At 37.6% G+C, this 17,823-nt stretch overlaps 1 protein-coding gene across 1 annotated transcript in view; it reads right to left on the reverse strand.

Annotated features, from left to right (window-relative positions):
* LOC307148928 (CUB and sushi domain-containing protein 1) overlaps positions 1-16,121 on the reverse strand; it is an 838,966-nt gene extending 822,845 nt beyond the window's left edge. Inside the window, exon 1 of the mRNA XM_079854872.1 lies at positions 15,852-16,121. Within this exon, the coding sequence (XP_079710998.1) occupies positions 15,852-15,909 (58 nt within the window). The 5' untranslated portion in view covers positions 15,910-16,121. The remainder of the gene's footprint in view (positions 1-15,851) is intronic.
* Between the last annotated feature and the right edge of the window lie 1,702 nt (positions 16,122-17,823).

Below are 17,823 nucleotides of genomic sequence, written 5' to 3' on the forward strand. Positions count from 1 at the left end.
CTTTTTCTTACGTGAATAGGGTAAAAATTTTAACCTTTTAGATATCACCATGAAAATTACTGAGTTGATTACTTAGCCTACATCAAGACAAACAAAAAATGTATTACAAGTTTTTTGAAATTGTTTGTTAACATGGACAAATGGTGCATAATCTAATTACGTATGTGCTAATTTGCATAAATACCACAACAGATCTAAACATTGGGTATAGCCAGGTGAAAATGTCTTGTTGAATCTTGTTGACACATAACAGTAAAATACTTAATGTTAAGGTCTGAATGGAACCCATTTAGGCTACCCATGAGCATTAATACATAGAGGCAGGAAGTACTTTAGAAACAAGCCTTTATCTTAAAATTAACTTAAAATTAATTTAAATATATTAATATAATATTATTATTATTATATAATATAATTATTAATGAACATATACACAAACTACATCTTTCAGTTGGATAAAGAAAACCAGTGTCGCCAAAAAAGTTTTGATGGATGACGATTGTAATGAAGGTTAGATTGTATGAGCCCGTTATGACTGAAGCGCAAACAAACCGTGTATGTGTGCTCTCGGATCACTGATCACTATAACATCGTATTTCTGCATGATCTCAGTTCATATATTTGCGTAGTTGTCAAAATTAATGTACTGTGAGTGTTTTATAACGGATGCTCATCGAAGAAGCATATTTTAGAGAAGTTTGAGAGATCAGTGGTATTTATGTACACATCAAACGCTAGAAACATGGACACGATTGCTTGTTCTGACTAGAGTAGTGCTTTTGATTGTGGGCACTCAGTGTTCAATGCTTAGTACATGTTAGACTATTAAGCCTAAGAAAATTTATTTACAAATTAGTAGTCAGGTCGCTGATCTTTTCACACTGCACGACTATCTGGGGTAACATTCAGTTGCTGCTGTGTGCACACTGTATGATGGATCGGCAACAGGGGGTTTCATATTGCATGACTTTACAAAATAAAGAATCACCGACAACTTCTGTCTGGTTCGCAAACTACGTTTCACAATCAAACGCACACGAGAAGTGATAAGGAAATAATTGTAACCGCACTGGGTAGTACATTAACATTAGCTCAAATGATCTATAGGGAATTTTAATAATTAATCATGAATATGATTAATATATTGCATATTACAGTTACATTAAATTATCGAAGTTGAAAGTAGATCGATTGTAGGCTATATATGAATAATCAATCACAACGAATTATAATTCCTCATTCATACTGTATATCAATAATCTTATTTCAGATCGATTCTATGAGATAACCCTTAATTGAAATTAATGTAATTATCATACGGTTGTTTGTCCAGCAAACGGCCGTAAGATTAACTTAACAATTTCTCAACAAAAATTATCTCTTTCTTATAATTCAAAGAAAGCTGTTTTCTGGCCATGAAAGAGATCGGAAAATGAGAGAGATGAGAGAGAGAGAAAGTGAAAGCAAAATGTGCAATCAGAGATCGCAGTAGGCTATGGCAAAAATCACAGACAATGTAACCTTTGAGAGAGACAACAAGAAATCACATAAATCGAATCAAATCAATAATCAATACTTGCATATGGTTCTCTTTGCATGAGGAAAGAAAGCGCGTGTGCCGTTCCTTTTAGAACTGGGCGTGTTCCATCGTGTCTTTTGGGGCGAGCAGACTCGCAGGAAGATTTAAAGGTTACCAACGAAACAATTCAGAGTTCATCTCCCTCGTGGAGGGAGAGGCGAATATGAAAATAAAACTTAGTAAAGAAAAGAAAAACGGAGATGAGAACTCCCTAAGGAGCCATGGACCAGAAATTCTCTCAGACGAGGTGCTCGTGCGTGTGTCCTTAAAGAAGAGGAGCTGAGCGTGGTCGCGGGAATTTCAAAAGAGTCTTTTTCTTTGAGTTGAAGTTGCCGGCTACGTTCGCTTCACTGAACGTAGGGAGAGTCCGAAGACGAAAATAAAGAAAAGACTTAGAGAAAAAGAAAAGAGAAACGGAGAAAAGCTCCCGAAGGAGCCATGGACTCAGGAAACCTCTCACAGGAAAAGTGCTCATTGAGAAACTTCGGTGTCAGTCTCTTATGGAGAAGATGGATTCACGCCTACTCTGCGTACGCGAACCAATCATCTTAGAACATCTCGGGCGGGAAGATTTTTCCTTTGTCCTGTTAGACACGCCCACTTGAATGAGTCATGAGGAGATGGGATTTGAGCCGTTCGGCTTCCAGAAATATGAAAAGTGTAAAATAATGCACATTACTGCATTCTGCTATCAGAATTCGACTCTGTTAGATTGAGAGAATTACAGAGATATGAAACACGTCACATGAATATTATAGGAATACCAAGTTACATACGATATGCATATTACAAGCATTTTAAAGTTTGATTAACACACAATAAAATTGTCAGTACTTCCAGTATGGCATGTGAAGACATCTAAGCACAAAAGGAATACATTTAAAACATTTAGAGGTACTTTTCTCTGAAAAGTTCCATGGATAAACTTTGTGTGTGTGTGTGTTAATGTGTGTGTTGGAATGTGTGTGTGTGACTTCTCAGTCTCCCGGGGGTTGTAAAGTGTTATCCTCTAGAAAGGGGGGTCGGGTTACAAGACCATGGTTCTATTTGAGACATTAACTAGGAGAAACACTTCCAAGTTACAAATCAGAAAATCATGACTATGGCATGAAAGGGCTAACCAAACATGCATATAAGAAGGTACATACATTAAAAGGATATTTCTATCCTAGGTTACATACAAAGGATGTTTCTTTGTGTGTGGGTGTATGGAATGTCTATAGAAAGTTTCGTTATCTCTCTGGCTGAGAGAACGGGGGGTTTGGAATTCTTTTAAGCTTTGCAAAGCTAGGAGATGCGGTGTCGTGTTGTTCTGGTTATCCTCCAAGGTGCAATAAAGTGTCGCGAAAGACCATTTGTTGCAGACTAGCTGGAGCCTAAGCATGATTTGTATTTGGGAGTTCAGAGGCCAGAGCTTGGATTTTAAGAATGAATGTGCATTTGTGTTTAGATTTAACGAGCCATGATTCATTCATTCAGAACCAACGAATGAATGACCTGCTCATATGCTACATAATGCAAGATCACACGTGCGTGAGACCGGACTTCTCGCGCAAGATGGAAATTGTTATTAAAAATGATAGCCTGCAAGAAGATTTGTGATCAAAATTACATCCCGCTGCCCTGTATCTTGCTCTCTCATTGGCTGTAGGTCATAGCCAATGTAGTTTTCAGTAAGAACACATTCACAATAGGATTTTGAATCGCCAACAGGTCCAGATATTTAGTATGCCAAATATCTCACAGGCGTCGCGACTCATCTGCGATTTTCTCAGAATGCGTCTTTGATAATTCACACTGCATGAAAATCGGGCCTAAAATTGTTCAGTGTGAACTCGGCATTAGTGTTTGTCAGTTCTCGTTAACGGTAGCATGTCTGTTTTAATCCTGCGTTTATCCCTGTTTCCAGAATATTGTTATTAAAGTCTGTCTCCTAGTATTATTCCTCATCTTCGTGTGCTTCAATACCACGTACCGTGACAGAACTGACCGATACCGTATAAGCATGGATTCACCTGCTGTGCTACTGCTTTGCTTGGAGCAGGAGCAGAAGAGCCTAGAGGCCCACACCTGTGGATTCCTCTCTCTGGCGAGCCTCATGCACTATCCAGACCATTCCCTGTGCGCTTTCTATCTGGCCAGTTTGAACAAGCGCACAAAGGCTCGCCTGCCTGGTGTGGGTACTCGAGGATCTTTCGCAGAGTTCGTTGAGTGGGTGTTGTTGAACTGCGGTTCAACCTACACCGTCGGCACTGCTAAGGATCGTCACCAGCCCCACTGCGAACACACTGCCAGAGACCAGCCATCAACTACCAGTGAGTGACATGATGGAGATTCTGCTTAAGCCCACCATAGACCAGGGAGATCAGCCTGCCGTGATGCAAGAGGCTGAACCGGATGAGAGAACAGGAGAGGACATCGCCTCTGAGCCTGAGCCCCTAACTGTGACCAGGTGCGTGAGCCGGCAATGGCGTATGTCATTGAGGAAGTATTTATGGAACTCGAGGGTTTGGAGGATAGCCCCGCCCACACTCCTGACGCTGTGTGTGAGTCTGATTTGGTCTCTGGAGGACATTTTTGATGATTTAAAGGATTTGTTTGAGGAGAACCTTATTGACTGGTTTGGAGAATTGATACCTAACACCCCTGAATCTCCAGTGCCCCCTGAGTCTCCAGCGTTTCCTGAGTCTCCAACGTTTCCCATATATCCAGCATATCCGGGATCTCTAATTTGCCCGCTCAACACTCCTCCATGGACTTCATAATGTATCCCAGAATCTTTGGTTTATTTTCTTGTTTCACACCCTCCTCCAGAAACCTCTCCCTCCTCAGTTGGACTAGTTACGGCACGAGGACGAGCCTTTTTGGGATGGGGCTTACTGTAACATTATATTGTTCTATGCTCCCCCCATTCATTGTGTTTTTGGTTCTGTCCTGTGACCAAATTTTCCTTAGTTTAATTAGTCATTTCATTCACCTGTGTCTTGTTAACATATTAGTTCCCTTTGTTTGGTCATGCTTATAAGCCTTCAGTTCTCTCTTAGTGTTTGTCGGTTCTCGTTATTATTCCTCGTCTTCGTGTGCTTCAATACCACGTACCGTGACAAAAAATTGTCGAACCAACTAAATTGATTTATTTTTAATGAACTAAATTAAGTTGTTTAAAAATGTCTTCAATTAAGTAAGGGTAAATAATTATTTTTTGAGTGTATTTTCATCAAGGTGGAAAAGGACTTTCATCATATAAAACAAAAAAGATTATATCAAACTTAAGTAATTTTACCTTGCTGGAGAAATCAGGTTACATCTACTTGCAGTTGTGCTTCAGTAAAACCTTGTACATTTTCTAAGTAAAAATGACTAAACATTTTTTTTCAGTACAGTAAAACCATGTGATCATCACGCATGAATGAGATTAAGTAATAAACAAACAATCTTTAATAATAATCCAAAACACTATGAATGAACACAGGTGATAACTCCGAGATTAATACAATATCAAGCGCAGCGTTAGTTCTGGCAGCTCGCGTCAGTCAAGCTCACGTCAGCTGACTCTCAGCTGATCCACGTCTAACTATAGGAATGCAACGCCTATCACAGCATCCCTATAAATAAGGCCCATTCTATATTTTCAGTAGCTTTATCACGTTGCTCAGGAGTTAATTACGTTCCTCCATCCCCAGCTCCTCCTCTCTCCAGTCAGGACTTGGCCTTCTGACATTCCTTTTTGAAACAGACCAATTTTTCTTTGAATATAATGATATCTGCAATACACTTATGTTCGTTCTGTTTACCCTGGGGGGTTATCGCTGCTCTCCCTGCTCTTATCCATGGGCAGGGAGTTCTTGCCCAGAACAGAACCATACCGCCAATCCAAACTGTATGCTAATTGTCAATCATCTTTGATGATAGTGATCCTGATAGAACCACACTTCACAAGTTCACACTTACAAATTATCAGATAGAGTAAAGGAGTATCGAGCAAAGTACTCCCCCGTATTCCTGGCTGTGATAGGAACCAGCCAAGAGTGAGGCGTCGGGGTGGCGGAGGGATGCTGAAAACTGTCGAGGAACATAGGTGAGTTGGCTACGTGTATATATAGGCCTCCCCCGAACTTTGTTAAAGAAAAATCATTTAATGCAAATGAGAACTGACACAGAACACTTCAAACACAGGTAACCAAACTAGACACAGGTGAAACTAATGAAACAAATGAGGACATAATCAGTAACAAAGAAATTCACGGCCAGTTCATTTTTTTCTTCTGTTTTTTTTTTTTGCATTCAGAGAGTGTGTTTTCGCTGATGACGGATGCATGGACAGAGCAAAGGAGCTGAGCCATTGTGAACCTCATCAAAAGTGAACTGGTGAAGGTTAGCTACAGTGAGTTGCCAAAACTTTCTACAGACACATACTGGATGAGAAGGATCTGCTGGAAGCTACCAAATCCGACAAAAACATGCAAGTTTAATATGCACTGAATCCATTAAAAACACATGTAATCTATGTATAGTCTATTAAAGTTGCACAATCTAGTCACTGCTTAAGGAAATTTAGCATGAATATGTCCCATATTATATCACTTAAACCTAGGCAAATTGAGTGCCAGTCACACAGAGCCAGTCACAATTAACATTTTATACAGCTTATTAGCAATTTAAAGTTTAATATCATCCAACATCACTCCAATAGGCTTTCCATCTAACATAAATCAATATTTATATTTTAATTAACACTGTTTAGTAATAATGAGTTATCGTTCTACCACGTGTCCCCAAAAATTACGTCTGCTGACCTGCAACAGAGCAATAACCAAGTGGTCACCTTATTTCAAATCAGCGGTGTAGTTGGGCTCAAAGGAATGTGCAGTATACTCTCTATTCGTATAAAATTTAATTCATCCAAGTCTTAAAGCAAGTGGAGTCTGAAGATTTCCAGGTTATGAGTATAATCTTTTTGTAAGGATCATACACAGCAATAAAGATAATTGTTCAGTGCTTGCCATTGTTCAAATTCGACTCAAATTGTCAAGCTTAACATTCTGTTGAAAAAAAAAAAATCAAATATGCTACAACAAAATAAACAAATAAATAACAACAAATAAACTTTCTTGCTTTCTGCTATTTTGCACATCATGGCTGATAAAACTAGATTAATTAATGTCTGTCCCTGAAAACTCCCCAGATGCCTTTGAACAAGGAATAGCAGCAGTCATTGTCATTAACTTTGATGGCACAGCTGTGACAAAACTAATGATTCTTTCACAGGCTTGCGAAGCAGTGGAAGTGCCTGCAGCATCACTAATTCTTTTGAAAAAGCATGTCCTCTAAAATGTTGCAAATAATGGGAATACAGAAAGTAGCCTTTGAATTGTAGTTCACAGACAAAGAGAGGAGACAGTTGGAGCAAAGGTGTTCATTCACACAAGTACATTAGCAGTGAGGTAATGGAGGTAAGCAGGCTTCAAGACTGCATTTCCTGTAATATTTATTTGCTTTGTGCAAGGATATGTTTATAAATTTTGTTGATTTATAATCTGCGATTAAGATGCACACACAAACACACACATATAACCTTTATTAGGGCTGTCAAAATTAACGTGTTAGGGCATGCGATTAATTTTTTTCAGTTTAACACTTAAAAAATATGCAATTAACGCAGCATCCATTTTGTTTTGTCATGTAGGCCTATTGGCTGCATTACAGTTTGTCTTACAGTTTGCACTACTTTTGGCTTCGGTATAGGCCTAGTACCACAATCTAATACAAGTTTGGCGCGGCTATTGCACAAATGTATTCATTCTCGCAAGTTTCACGTTTATAAAGTGTATATCACTTAATCAACACAGATTATCACATTAAATCAGTCATTTGAAAACTTTTTTGTGATAAGTTATTTCAGCAGTACTGTAGTCTCCCCTCTCTATCTCTCAAAATGAGCAAATTGCTTCTGGCTTCAAAAGACATTGCGCCTGCACTATAAGTATAAAGCCGCTTTTACACTATCTCCGACAAACATCAAGCGAGATAAAAATTTCTGATCCAATTTGAACTTCTGCGGGCCTGCGGCTAGACCGAATGCAACCGGCCGACCGGATGTGACTTATTCTAATCAAGACTAGTGGGAGTGGGAAGTTTTCCACTTTAACGTTACTCTGTAAACTCTATTTCTGTACAACAGCGGTTATTAATAATTATGGCAGAAATAATTGTTTTATAACTATAAAATTATTTATGTTGATTAGCTCTATAAAATCTACTATGTTTTTATTTTAGACGTACTGGGGGTCATTTGTTTTGTGTGGATATATTCATAAGCATTAGATTAATTAAAATCATTCATCTTACCATGGTGAATACACCGAGGGTAACGGTTGCTTCACAACCAATTTCAAAGTTCCGTGCGACTGCCGTCAGGGGGAGTAATGCGACAATCATATGTGAATGTCGGAAATTGTGGAAAGGCAGCTTAAGCGAGCTGTGCGCTGCTATACAACACTCTCGCGTGTCGGGACAGCTGACGGAAATCACTTGCCCCACGTCTTTTTAAGATCATTCAGTAGTACTTGGGAGCTCTTGAGAGGTTTTTTTGCGCTCATACCAACAACACACACACAAGCCATGTCAGTTTGGGTTGCACACTGCCACCAAGTGGTGAACTTTGGAAGAGCAGCGTAAGTATTGAAATTAAGTCAAGTTACCGGTATACCGTGCAACCCTAATCTGTACTGGCAAGCTATAGCGGAACAAACACCAGAAACATACGCACAGAATGCCACAGACAGCATGCCAGCACTGCACTGAGTTCTCTTTTACACTTGAACGGACAAAAAACACAAAAATATGTAAAATTCCTGTTTTGTCGATTATATTCGTATGCACAGTCTTAAATGAGTTTAAAAGTGTTAAATGAGCATAATGAGTTGTCAGGAAATATATGTCAGATCCGCTTCATGTGTCAGGTCTTGAAGTGACAGCAGCCTAATAAACCTGCTGTTGTCTGTGTCATTAATGTTAAAGTCCGCGTGAACCGGAAGTTGCAAACGACTTTTCTCCAGTGTTGTGACGCATTTCCCAGTGAAACGGAATATTGAACAGAGGGCAGGGTTTTACTCTAGCGCTCCTCCTCTCCATCTCTGCTCATAACAGACTAACGGTTTGAGGGGAGTGGTTAAGCGTTGCCCAAACCAATTCCTCAAACCTATGTCAACAGAGAAGGTCCTCCAATGCAGAGGGGAGGGGCATTTTCAGATTTTGATTAAAGATTACGAAGCCAAAAAATTTTTTTGTGTGGATTGACTTGCATGGATGAATTGTTCACCACAAAACGATCAATTTAGGCAAACAAAGTAAATATGGTCAATTTTGATTTCATGTGGACTTTAATCAATTGTTAAAATGTATAGTTTTCAATTATATTGTAATGTTAAATGGCTATAATTAATGGCTAAAATTGAGGAAAACAATTAATGTAATAGACATCAATATCAGTATCAGTGATACAGTCCTTCATTTATAGTGCTTAGTAAAACAAACATTTTTTTTAAATATAGGCTACTGTCTTTATGTTGTTTCTACATTATTTTGGAGAATCAATGTGAATTTTTATCTTGAGTATTACAAGATAAAAAAATATATATACAAATTTTAAATGCAATTAATTATTTATATATATATATATCTAAGATTTTTTATGACTTTAAGAAAGAAGTGTCTTATGCCCACCAAGGCTGCATTTATTTAATTAAAAGTACAAAAAGACAAAACTGTAACATTGTTAAATATTATGACAATTTAAAATAACTTTTTTTTATTTGAATGTATTTTAAAATGTAATTTATTCCTGTGATGCAAAGCTGAATTTTCAGCATAATTATTCCAGCCTTTAGTGTCACATGATCCTTCAGAAATCACTCTAATATGCTGATTTGATGCTCAAAAAACATTATTATTATCAATGTTGAAAACAGTTGTGTACAATTTTTTTCTTCAGGATTCTTTGATGAATAGAATGTTGTCATTCATTTAAAATATAATCTTTTGTAACATTATGTCTTTACTATCACTTTTGGTCCAAAAACCGAAAACTTTTGAACGGTAATGTATAATGTTACAAAAGCTTTCTATTTCAGATAAATGCTGTTCTTTTGAATTTTCTATTCATCAAAGAATCCTGAAAAAAATTACATAACTGTTTTTTAACATTGATAATAATAATAAACGTTCCTTGAGCAGCTAATCAGCATGATTCCTGGAGGATCATGTGACAAACCGACCACTGGTAGTGGTTGAGGAGAGATCCCCTGATATGATTGTAAAGCGCTTTGGGTGTACAGAGTACATATGAAAGCACTATATAAATGCCACATTCATTCATTCATTCATTCAATGAAGACTGGAATAATGATGCTGAAAATTCAGTTTTGCATCACAGGATTAAATTTTAAAATATATTCAAATAGAAAACAGTTATTTTAAATTGTAATGATATTTCACAATATTACTGGGGGTGTTTTGTATTTTTAATCAAATAAATGCAGCCTTGGTGAGCATAAGAGACTTCTTTTAAAAACATAAACAATCTTACCAATCCCAAACTTTTGAGCAAACTTTTTGCTATACAAATGAACTATCAGTGCATTTATTTCCATTCAAAGGGATGAAAACCGATGGAAAATAGATTAGGCTTAAAAGATTCCTTATTAATATCATTAATATTAATTAATATCACAGCCTTTACCTTTCAGTTGAAATGCCAGAGAGTTTAGAATTTGCTGTTAGCCTCTTGAGCAGGGGTGCCCAATCCTGCTCCTGCCGATCGACTGTCCTGCACAGTTCATCTCCAACCCTAATCAAACACACCTGCCTTTAATTTTCAAGTGATCCTGAAGACCTTAATTGGTTGTTTCAGGTGTGTTTGATTAGGGTTGGAGATGAACAGTGCAGGACAGTCGATCGCAGGAGCAGGATTGGGCACCCCTGCTCTTGCAGCATCATAGCATTGCAGCTCTTTGAGCATCATAAATTCATGAAACTAAGCATGTTTGCTCAAAATGACTAGATCTCCGTATGTACAGTGTTTTGAGAAGTTTGAACTTTGTGCAGACAAGATATAGACATAATAATAATAATAATATAGCTGCAAGCAGCAATTATCGGGGCCAAGCAGAACAAGACGACAAGACGTGTCAGACCAGCTGCAACAATGAGCAAAGTTTGGCGTCAATATGTCAAGGCATTGCAGAGATAAGGCCTGAATAGTCTTTTTGGCCTTAACTTTGCTGCTGCGCTATACAAAAACAGTTTTGTCTATCGACACGAAATCCATAACTTTTAGTCGGCACCATCTGGAGATGATACGATTCGATTTTGGTGAAAATCGGACATACAGTCTAGGAGGAGTTCGAAAAAGTAGGTTTTGAATGAAAATCAAGATGGCGGACAGGAAGTTCGGCCAAATAAGGAAAACTTGGTATCTATGTTCTCGGCGTGACCCAAGGAATCTATTAAGACCAGTGGCATTTCAATAGGTAGATTTATTCAAAACTTTTTGTACATTTTATTATAACTTTTGACCACTAGGTGGCACTGGTTCGAAACTTCTCACGCTCCTTCAGGGCATCGTGCTGATGATCCATACTGAGTTTCGAAACGATACGTTCATGCGTTCATGAAATACAGCATTTTAGCATATAATTCTAAATGGCCGACAGCCACAATGGCTGATCTGGGAAAATTTGATATCATTTGACTCAGCATGACGCCCTGAATCTAATTTTATGATTTTTCGACAAACTGTTCAGAAGTTATAAGCAAAAAGAGCCATTTTTCATATCTCCGGACCAGTAGGTGGCGCTGTGCCGAAACGCAGCATGTAGCCTCAGGTCATGCTTGTGATGACATGTACCAAGATTGGTCTGAATTCGATAAAGCGTTGCGGAGATACAGGCATGTGTCTTTTTTCACAAGCGCTACGTAAGATTTGTTTGCGCGGTATTTGAGAACGGTTTGACGAATCAACTAGAATTCCATAACTTTTTGTCGGCATGGTCTGGAGATGATCCGGTTCAATTTTCGTGAAAATCGGAGCAACGGCCTAGGAGGAGTTCGAAAAAGTAGGTTTTTCGGAAAATTCAAAATGCCGGAAAAATTTTCATGACAGAAAATGACGTCGTAGGGTGCAATCGAATCGTCTTGAGCCAAGGAATCAGAGGAAAATTTTGTTTCTAGCCCAATTTTGAATTTTGTTTCTAACCCATGTGGTTCAAAAGTTATTAGCATAAACATTAGTGCAACTTTGGACAGTTGGTGGCGCTAGAGGGATTGGTTTTAAGACACCAAATTTGCTGTGGTGACAGATTCGACTGTCCTCTATCAATGTGCCAAATTTCATAACTTTCCCGGAAGCGGTTCTATGGGCTGCCATAGACACCCAGTCGGAAGAAACGGAAGAATAATAATAAGAAGAACGGGAACAGATACAATAGGTGCCTACGCACCTTCGGTGCTTGGCCCCTAATAATAGTCATTAAGCTTGGACATTGTAAAAATGGGCGTTGCTTGGCCAATTAATGAACATTTCAAAGCTTTGACAATTGCTAGCACCATCCCTAGCTGCTGTGTGCCTATTTTGGTAAAGATCGGACCAACAGCCTAGGAGGAGTTTGAAAAACTAGCAAGTAGCAAGACATTATTCCAATACAAAAACCTTGACTAGAGTTAGGCCTTCATATTCCACAATATCCAATAGGTATAGCTCTAACTCATCAAATGAGAATCAAATGAGCATCCAGTTCGAATTTCCAATTAATCCAGTAAGATTTTATTTGGTTATTTTAGGAGTCATGTTCGATTAGCATTGGGTCCAAATTACAACAAATTTTAATATAAATCATATACGCATTTCCTTTAGGGTCTTCTGCGTGACACATTCAAGGCAACATCACTGATTTACAAGCTGTAGTATCATCGTAAATCATTTATAAGATCATAGTTAATAAGAAACAACAGTTCTCAGGATTACAATGTTAGGATGCGCACAACAAACTTTTTGCTAGCACCATCCCTAACTGCTGTGTGTCTATTTTGGTGAAGATAAGGAGGAATTCGAAAAAGTAGTTTGTTTGTTTGTTTTTGTTTTGTTTTTTAAATTCAGAATGTAAATTCAGAATTTAAATTCAAAATTCAGAAATATGGAAAAAACAAAATACTGTAGGCCTATGGGCGGAAATGAAATTTTGTTTCTAGCTCTTAGGAACCCTAAGTTATGATCCAAAATGCAAACTGCATAATTATAGAGCCACCTAGTGTCGAACGGGTATGCGTCTTTGCGCCTGAGTAACGGTGTATAATTGGGACCATCCAGCCAATTTTGGGGTCTGGCCTGGCATAGGTTTAGTTACCTATGATCACGCGCGTGAACTCAGCAATCGACTACTTTGGACTTCAACCGAAAACAGGATGTAAATACAGGTATTTGCGCTGGCTTAAATAACATAATTTTTATCCATTTCTTTCACATCTACTGCAGTCAGATTCACTCGTGTTCACTCTGAAGGAATCACTCACATGACCTGTGCACTTGTAATGACACATCAAGGATGTTAAGAGGCTAAAAGCAGGTTTAAATATTGCCCCATTGAAGTCAACAGGGTGCAAATATTAAAAAGAGGATAACACGGTGTAGGCAACACCGATTTTTGTCGTTGTTCTCTGTATTGACAGCACTCCAAATTGACAAAAAAATGAGCTCAATGTTAAAATTGACCGGAGTTCTCCTTTAAGTTGATGTGCATCTCTCTTTAGTCTGTCTGTCTGTCTGTCTGTCTAACCCAGCTGGGCAGTGCATCTTTTGTTCTTTCTGTGTCTTGCTTGCTAATGCCGGACACTTCCAGGGCAGTGTTCTGTGACTTTGTGCCTGACAAAAAAAAAAGTGAGCGTGAAATACAACTATTTATTACGTTTGATAAACGACAAAGGGCAACGGTGTTTGTTTATAAACTGCAGCTCGGAAAAGATAACCGCGTCGCGCGTTAAACACCGTTGCAAACACCATTGCAAACCATTGAATGTTGTTAACACATGCGTTCATATGCGCGTGCACGAAATGAAACGCGCACTTTCCAGCAAAACATCTGTGGGGACCAGTACAATATGAGCGTGATGGCACTCCTCATTATAGGCGCACATACTTTTAAAACATTGATTTAAAAGCTATATTGCATTTAAAATGTTGATTGGCTGGACATACTGGTCAATATGGATGCACATCCCTCAGTAAATAATAACCATCAAGTATCAATGCTTTTATCATTTAAAACGCAGCTATGGCAAGCCATTTTAGCTTTTATTCATTCACAGGATGCATTTTTGATATCAATAATTAAATTCAAGTACAATTTAAAATGTGAATTCTTGATATTAAGAATGTACTTTTTCTAGTAACAATGTCTATTTCTGATATCAGGAATTCCATTTTCATTACTAGTTAAAGGAGGGAAGATTGTAGTGGGAGCACTGGGGTGTCAGGTGTGACTGTGTGGCAATGGCAAATGGTTTACATGGCTAATGGGTCAGGTAGGAGGGCCCCTTAACACAATTTTGCTTAGGGCCCTAGGGAGGTCAGGATTGGCTCTGATGAACAGGGACATCATGAGAGTGAGAGTGAGAGAGAGAGAGAGGGTGGGGGGATGAAGAAGACATGAAGGTCATATTATACTATTAGAAATAAATCTTTAAGTTTTTAACTTATTTGTTGCTCAAAATGAATCTAATAATTCAGACACATGGAACATCTTACACAGTAACATCCACAATGGGGCAAAACTAAATTACACTAACTTTAAAATAAAATAATTATTTTCATACTCGTAGTCTGAGTATGAACAAAACATGTAATCTGTCTCATTTATATTACAAAATAAACCAACAACACAAACTACTAAGGTGAACCAAAAATAAGTTCTGCAGCACAGATAAAACCAACAAGTATCAAAAAACACAACATAATATACCCAAGCTGCATTGCATGCTGGGTGCCTTTATATACATATGCACTGTAGAAATAAAGTATGATATTGTTTACAGTATTTCTTTTTCAATACTGTAAGTATTGTTAAAGTACGATGTAAAAACTTGACTAAAATTGTAAAATACTGTAGATTTTACAAGAAACAAAATGAAACACATGAATCATTGCATGGAAGCTAAAGAGAACAATTTGTTGAGCTAAAAGATTCCTTGCAAACACACACAGCAGCATTAACAACACTTTATAACCTACAATAGTTGTACAACAATAAGACGTATATCCTATGAAATGTGTAACCTGTCTGTAATAAAAATAAAATAAAAAAGTAAAATAAATAAATAAAAAATAGATCAAATAGAGACGCAATGCATTCAACGATCTAAATGTATAAATCTCCATATAGCCTTAGTTACAAGTGGAGTATACCTCATCATAAACATCAGGCTCCTATCAATTTCACTGTCGGATGTTTTGTGTTCAAATTCTTCCTTCTGAATATCAAATCGTAGCTCCTTCACAGAATATACTTTGTAAATATTTAAATTCGATTTTGACAGCCTGCAAAGTCAATCCACTGGCATACTAAAATAAAATAATGCGTAGAACCTCAGTGGAAACCGTTGGAAGACCAGACGGCTATAAGGCCTTTCTTAACACAACACAGCTGTCTGTGATCCAAAAAAGTTTATACCAACACATCTGTGTGATGTAAAATAGCCTTCGTGTTTTGTGTTTGTTTTTATTTATTGATATTTTTTGCTTGTAATACATCACATGATGTAATTCTCAGGAAAATAATGAAGCGCGTGTTCTCCCTCCCCTGCTCAACCCTAAAGTCTAACAGGCATTGTGACAGATAGAATTTTAAAAAAAAAAAGATTTTATAATCAATCAAAATGCAATATCCTAGGGATTTCTCGGGAGCAATCTTGTCTCTCATTCAATCAGACATTCAGATTGAAGTTAAGAAGGTGTCTATGCTCACAACATTTAAGCGTCACCTCCCCGTGTATTTATTGGTAATATGTATATAGGGTATAGGCCTATATTGTGCCATAACTTATTCAAACACTTTTTGCTTGCCATATACAAGTTTTGATATGGCTTCGTCAAATGCAAAATGAACATCCACGTATATTCAAGGTCTGAAAGGACTTTTGCAGAAATACCCAAGAGAAGTCCTATTCCTCAAAGGGAATAATGGCAATGACACCCAGCTTATAAAACAGACTTTCAACTTACCGTGAGCTGCGGCAACAAAACCTGCGAAAAGCAGCAGGATGTGCTTCAATGAGCCCATGGTGTCCGCTGTAATTCCACGCAGCGCCACGGTGTCTTGCGTTTTATTTTCACCGATCACAGTAATGCATAGAGATCCAGCTTTGGCAAGAACATCTGACGCCGATGGCACACGGATTCGTCTATATTAGCTCTCATATCACCGAGAATGTCCACTGCAGAGACGAGACACGGTAGTGTTGGAACCAAAAGTGATCCCCTCGCTCAAAACCGTGGAGACAGAATGGAGCGATGAGGCAGTCCGCATCTAGAGGAAGGCGCTGGACTCAACCATCATGTGTGATACAGGGGAATATGGATGGAGATCTAGAGTCTGGTGCGGCAGTCCACAGACCATTATGGGTCCACATAAAAACATCACCTCATAAAGTCGCTTTTAAGTGAGCCATATGATTTAATAGGAACGATCGGAAGAAATACCTGGAAAAGTAGCCATAAAATTGTATGTCATGCCATAAAAAATGCGAATGGGATTCCTAATGAAATTTCGCTCATAATTTGGGTCTGATCATAACGGAATCTTAATTCTCTTAAATACAACATATTATTTAGAGCATAACGAAACAGTATTGCGTATATTTAGTAAACATTAATATTATTATTCTAAATAGGTTAATTAGACCAGTACTTGATATCCAAAGAAATGCAAAAAAAAAACAAAAAAAAACTCTTTCAATATTTTACAACTCCTGTAGCTCCTCGGTTTAATTTGCCCAGTAGCAAGACATTATTCCAATACAAAAAGCTTAACAAGAGTTAGGCCTTCATATTCCACAATATCCAATTGGTAGGCTATAACTCAATAATCAGAGCATCCAGTTTGAATTTCCAATTAATGCAGTAAGATTCTATTTGGTTATTTTAGGAGTCATGTTCGATTAGCAATGGTTCAAAATTACGACAAATTCTAATATAAATCATATACACATTTCCTTTAGGGTCTTCTGGGTGACACATTCAAGGCAACATCACTGACTTGCAAGCTGTAATATCATAGTTAATAAGAAGCAACAGTTCTCAGAATCATGTTAGGATGAGCACGACATTTATGTCTGGGGGTATGTGGATGAATCTGTTTTGATGACAACTGTGTTTAGGCAACCTCGTGACAGGAATATTTAGCTTAATATAAAAGCCAGTTAATCATTCTTACTGCACCCCCCACACCATAACCACTATAATGCACACGTTCAAACTCACACTCTCTGGAAAAGAGTGCAGCACTCATCAAAAGACATGTCTCACAGTTAAGATTTATTATCAATATTTATTAATGTTAAATAATGGTGGCAAAATGCGTTGGTCCGATGGTATTTCTTCGACTTTGAGAGAGAAGCTCATTCTCGATTTAAAATGAGGCTATGCTGCCATCTATTGATCATTGACACTCAGGTTAATGCATTGAAAATGTCTGTGGATTTGAATAGAGGGATCCGGGATCCGGGAGTTTTTATACTAAAACTTATATTCTATCATCAGCAAAGTATTTTAATAAAATATTAAAATTAATTTCAGATTGTCTTTCTGTTTGGTATGTCCGTTTTGTTGTGTAATACCTGATGGTCTAGTATGATAATGTTCCAAAGAGCATCTTGTGCTTCATGGAAGCAATGTCCTTTATTTTTCCGAATTCTACAACTTTATTCAGTCCTTTATTTACAGTTTTTCAGACTTTCTCTTATAGACTTTTGGGCTGCACTGCATTAAACTTTAATTCGTAGGGGGGAAAAGCACGATGGGTTATCTGACTGATAAAAAGAGTCCTGGTTTGTTTTTGTTTTTTTTGTTTTTTTGTTTTTTTACAGAAAGAAAGAAAAAAAAACGTAGGGAACTTTTATATCCAAACACAACGACCCATTTTAGGATAAAAACTTTTTAGGCAAATGGTTAAAAACTAATTAAATTGAACATCTGA

The sequence above is a fragment of the Squalius cephalus genome, assembly GCF_949319135.1.
Source record: "Squalius cephalus genome assembly, chromosome: 21".
Taxonomy (NCBI): domain Eukaryota; kingdom Metazoa; phylum Chordata; class Actinopteri; order Cypriniformes; family Leuciscidae; genus Squalius; species Squalius cephalus.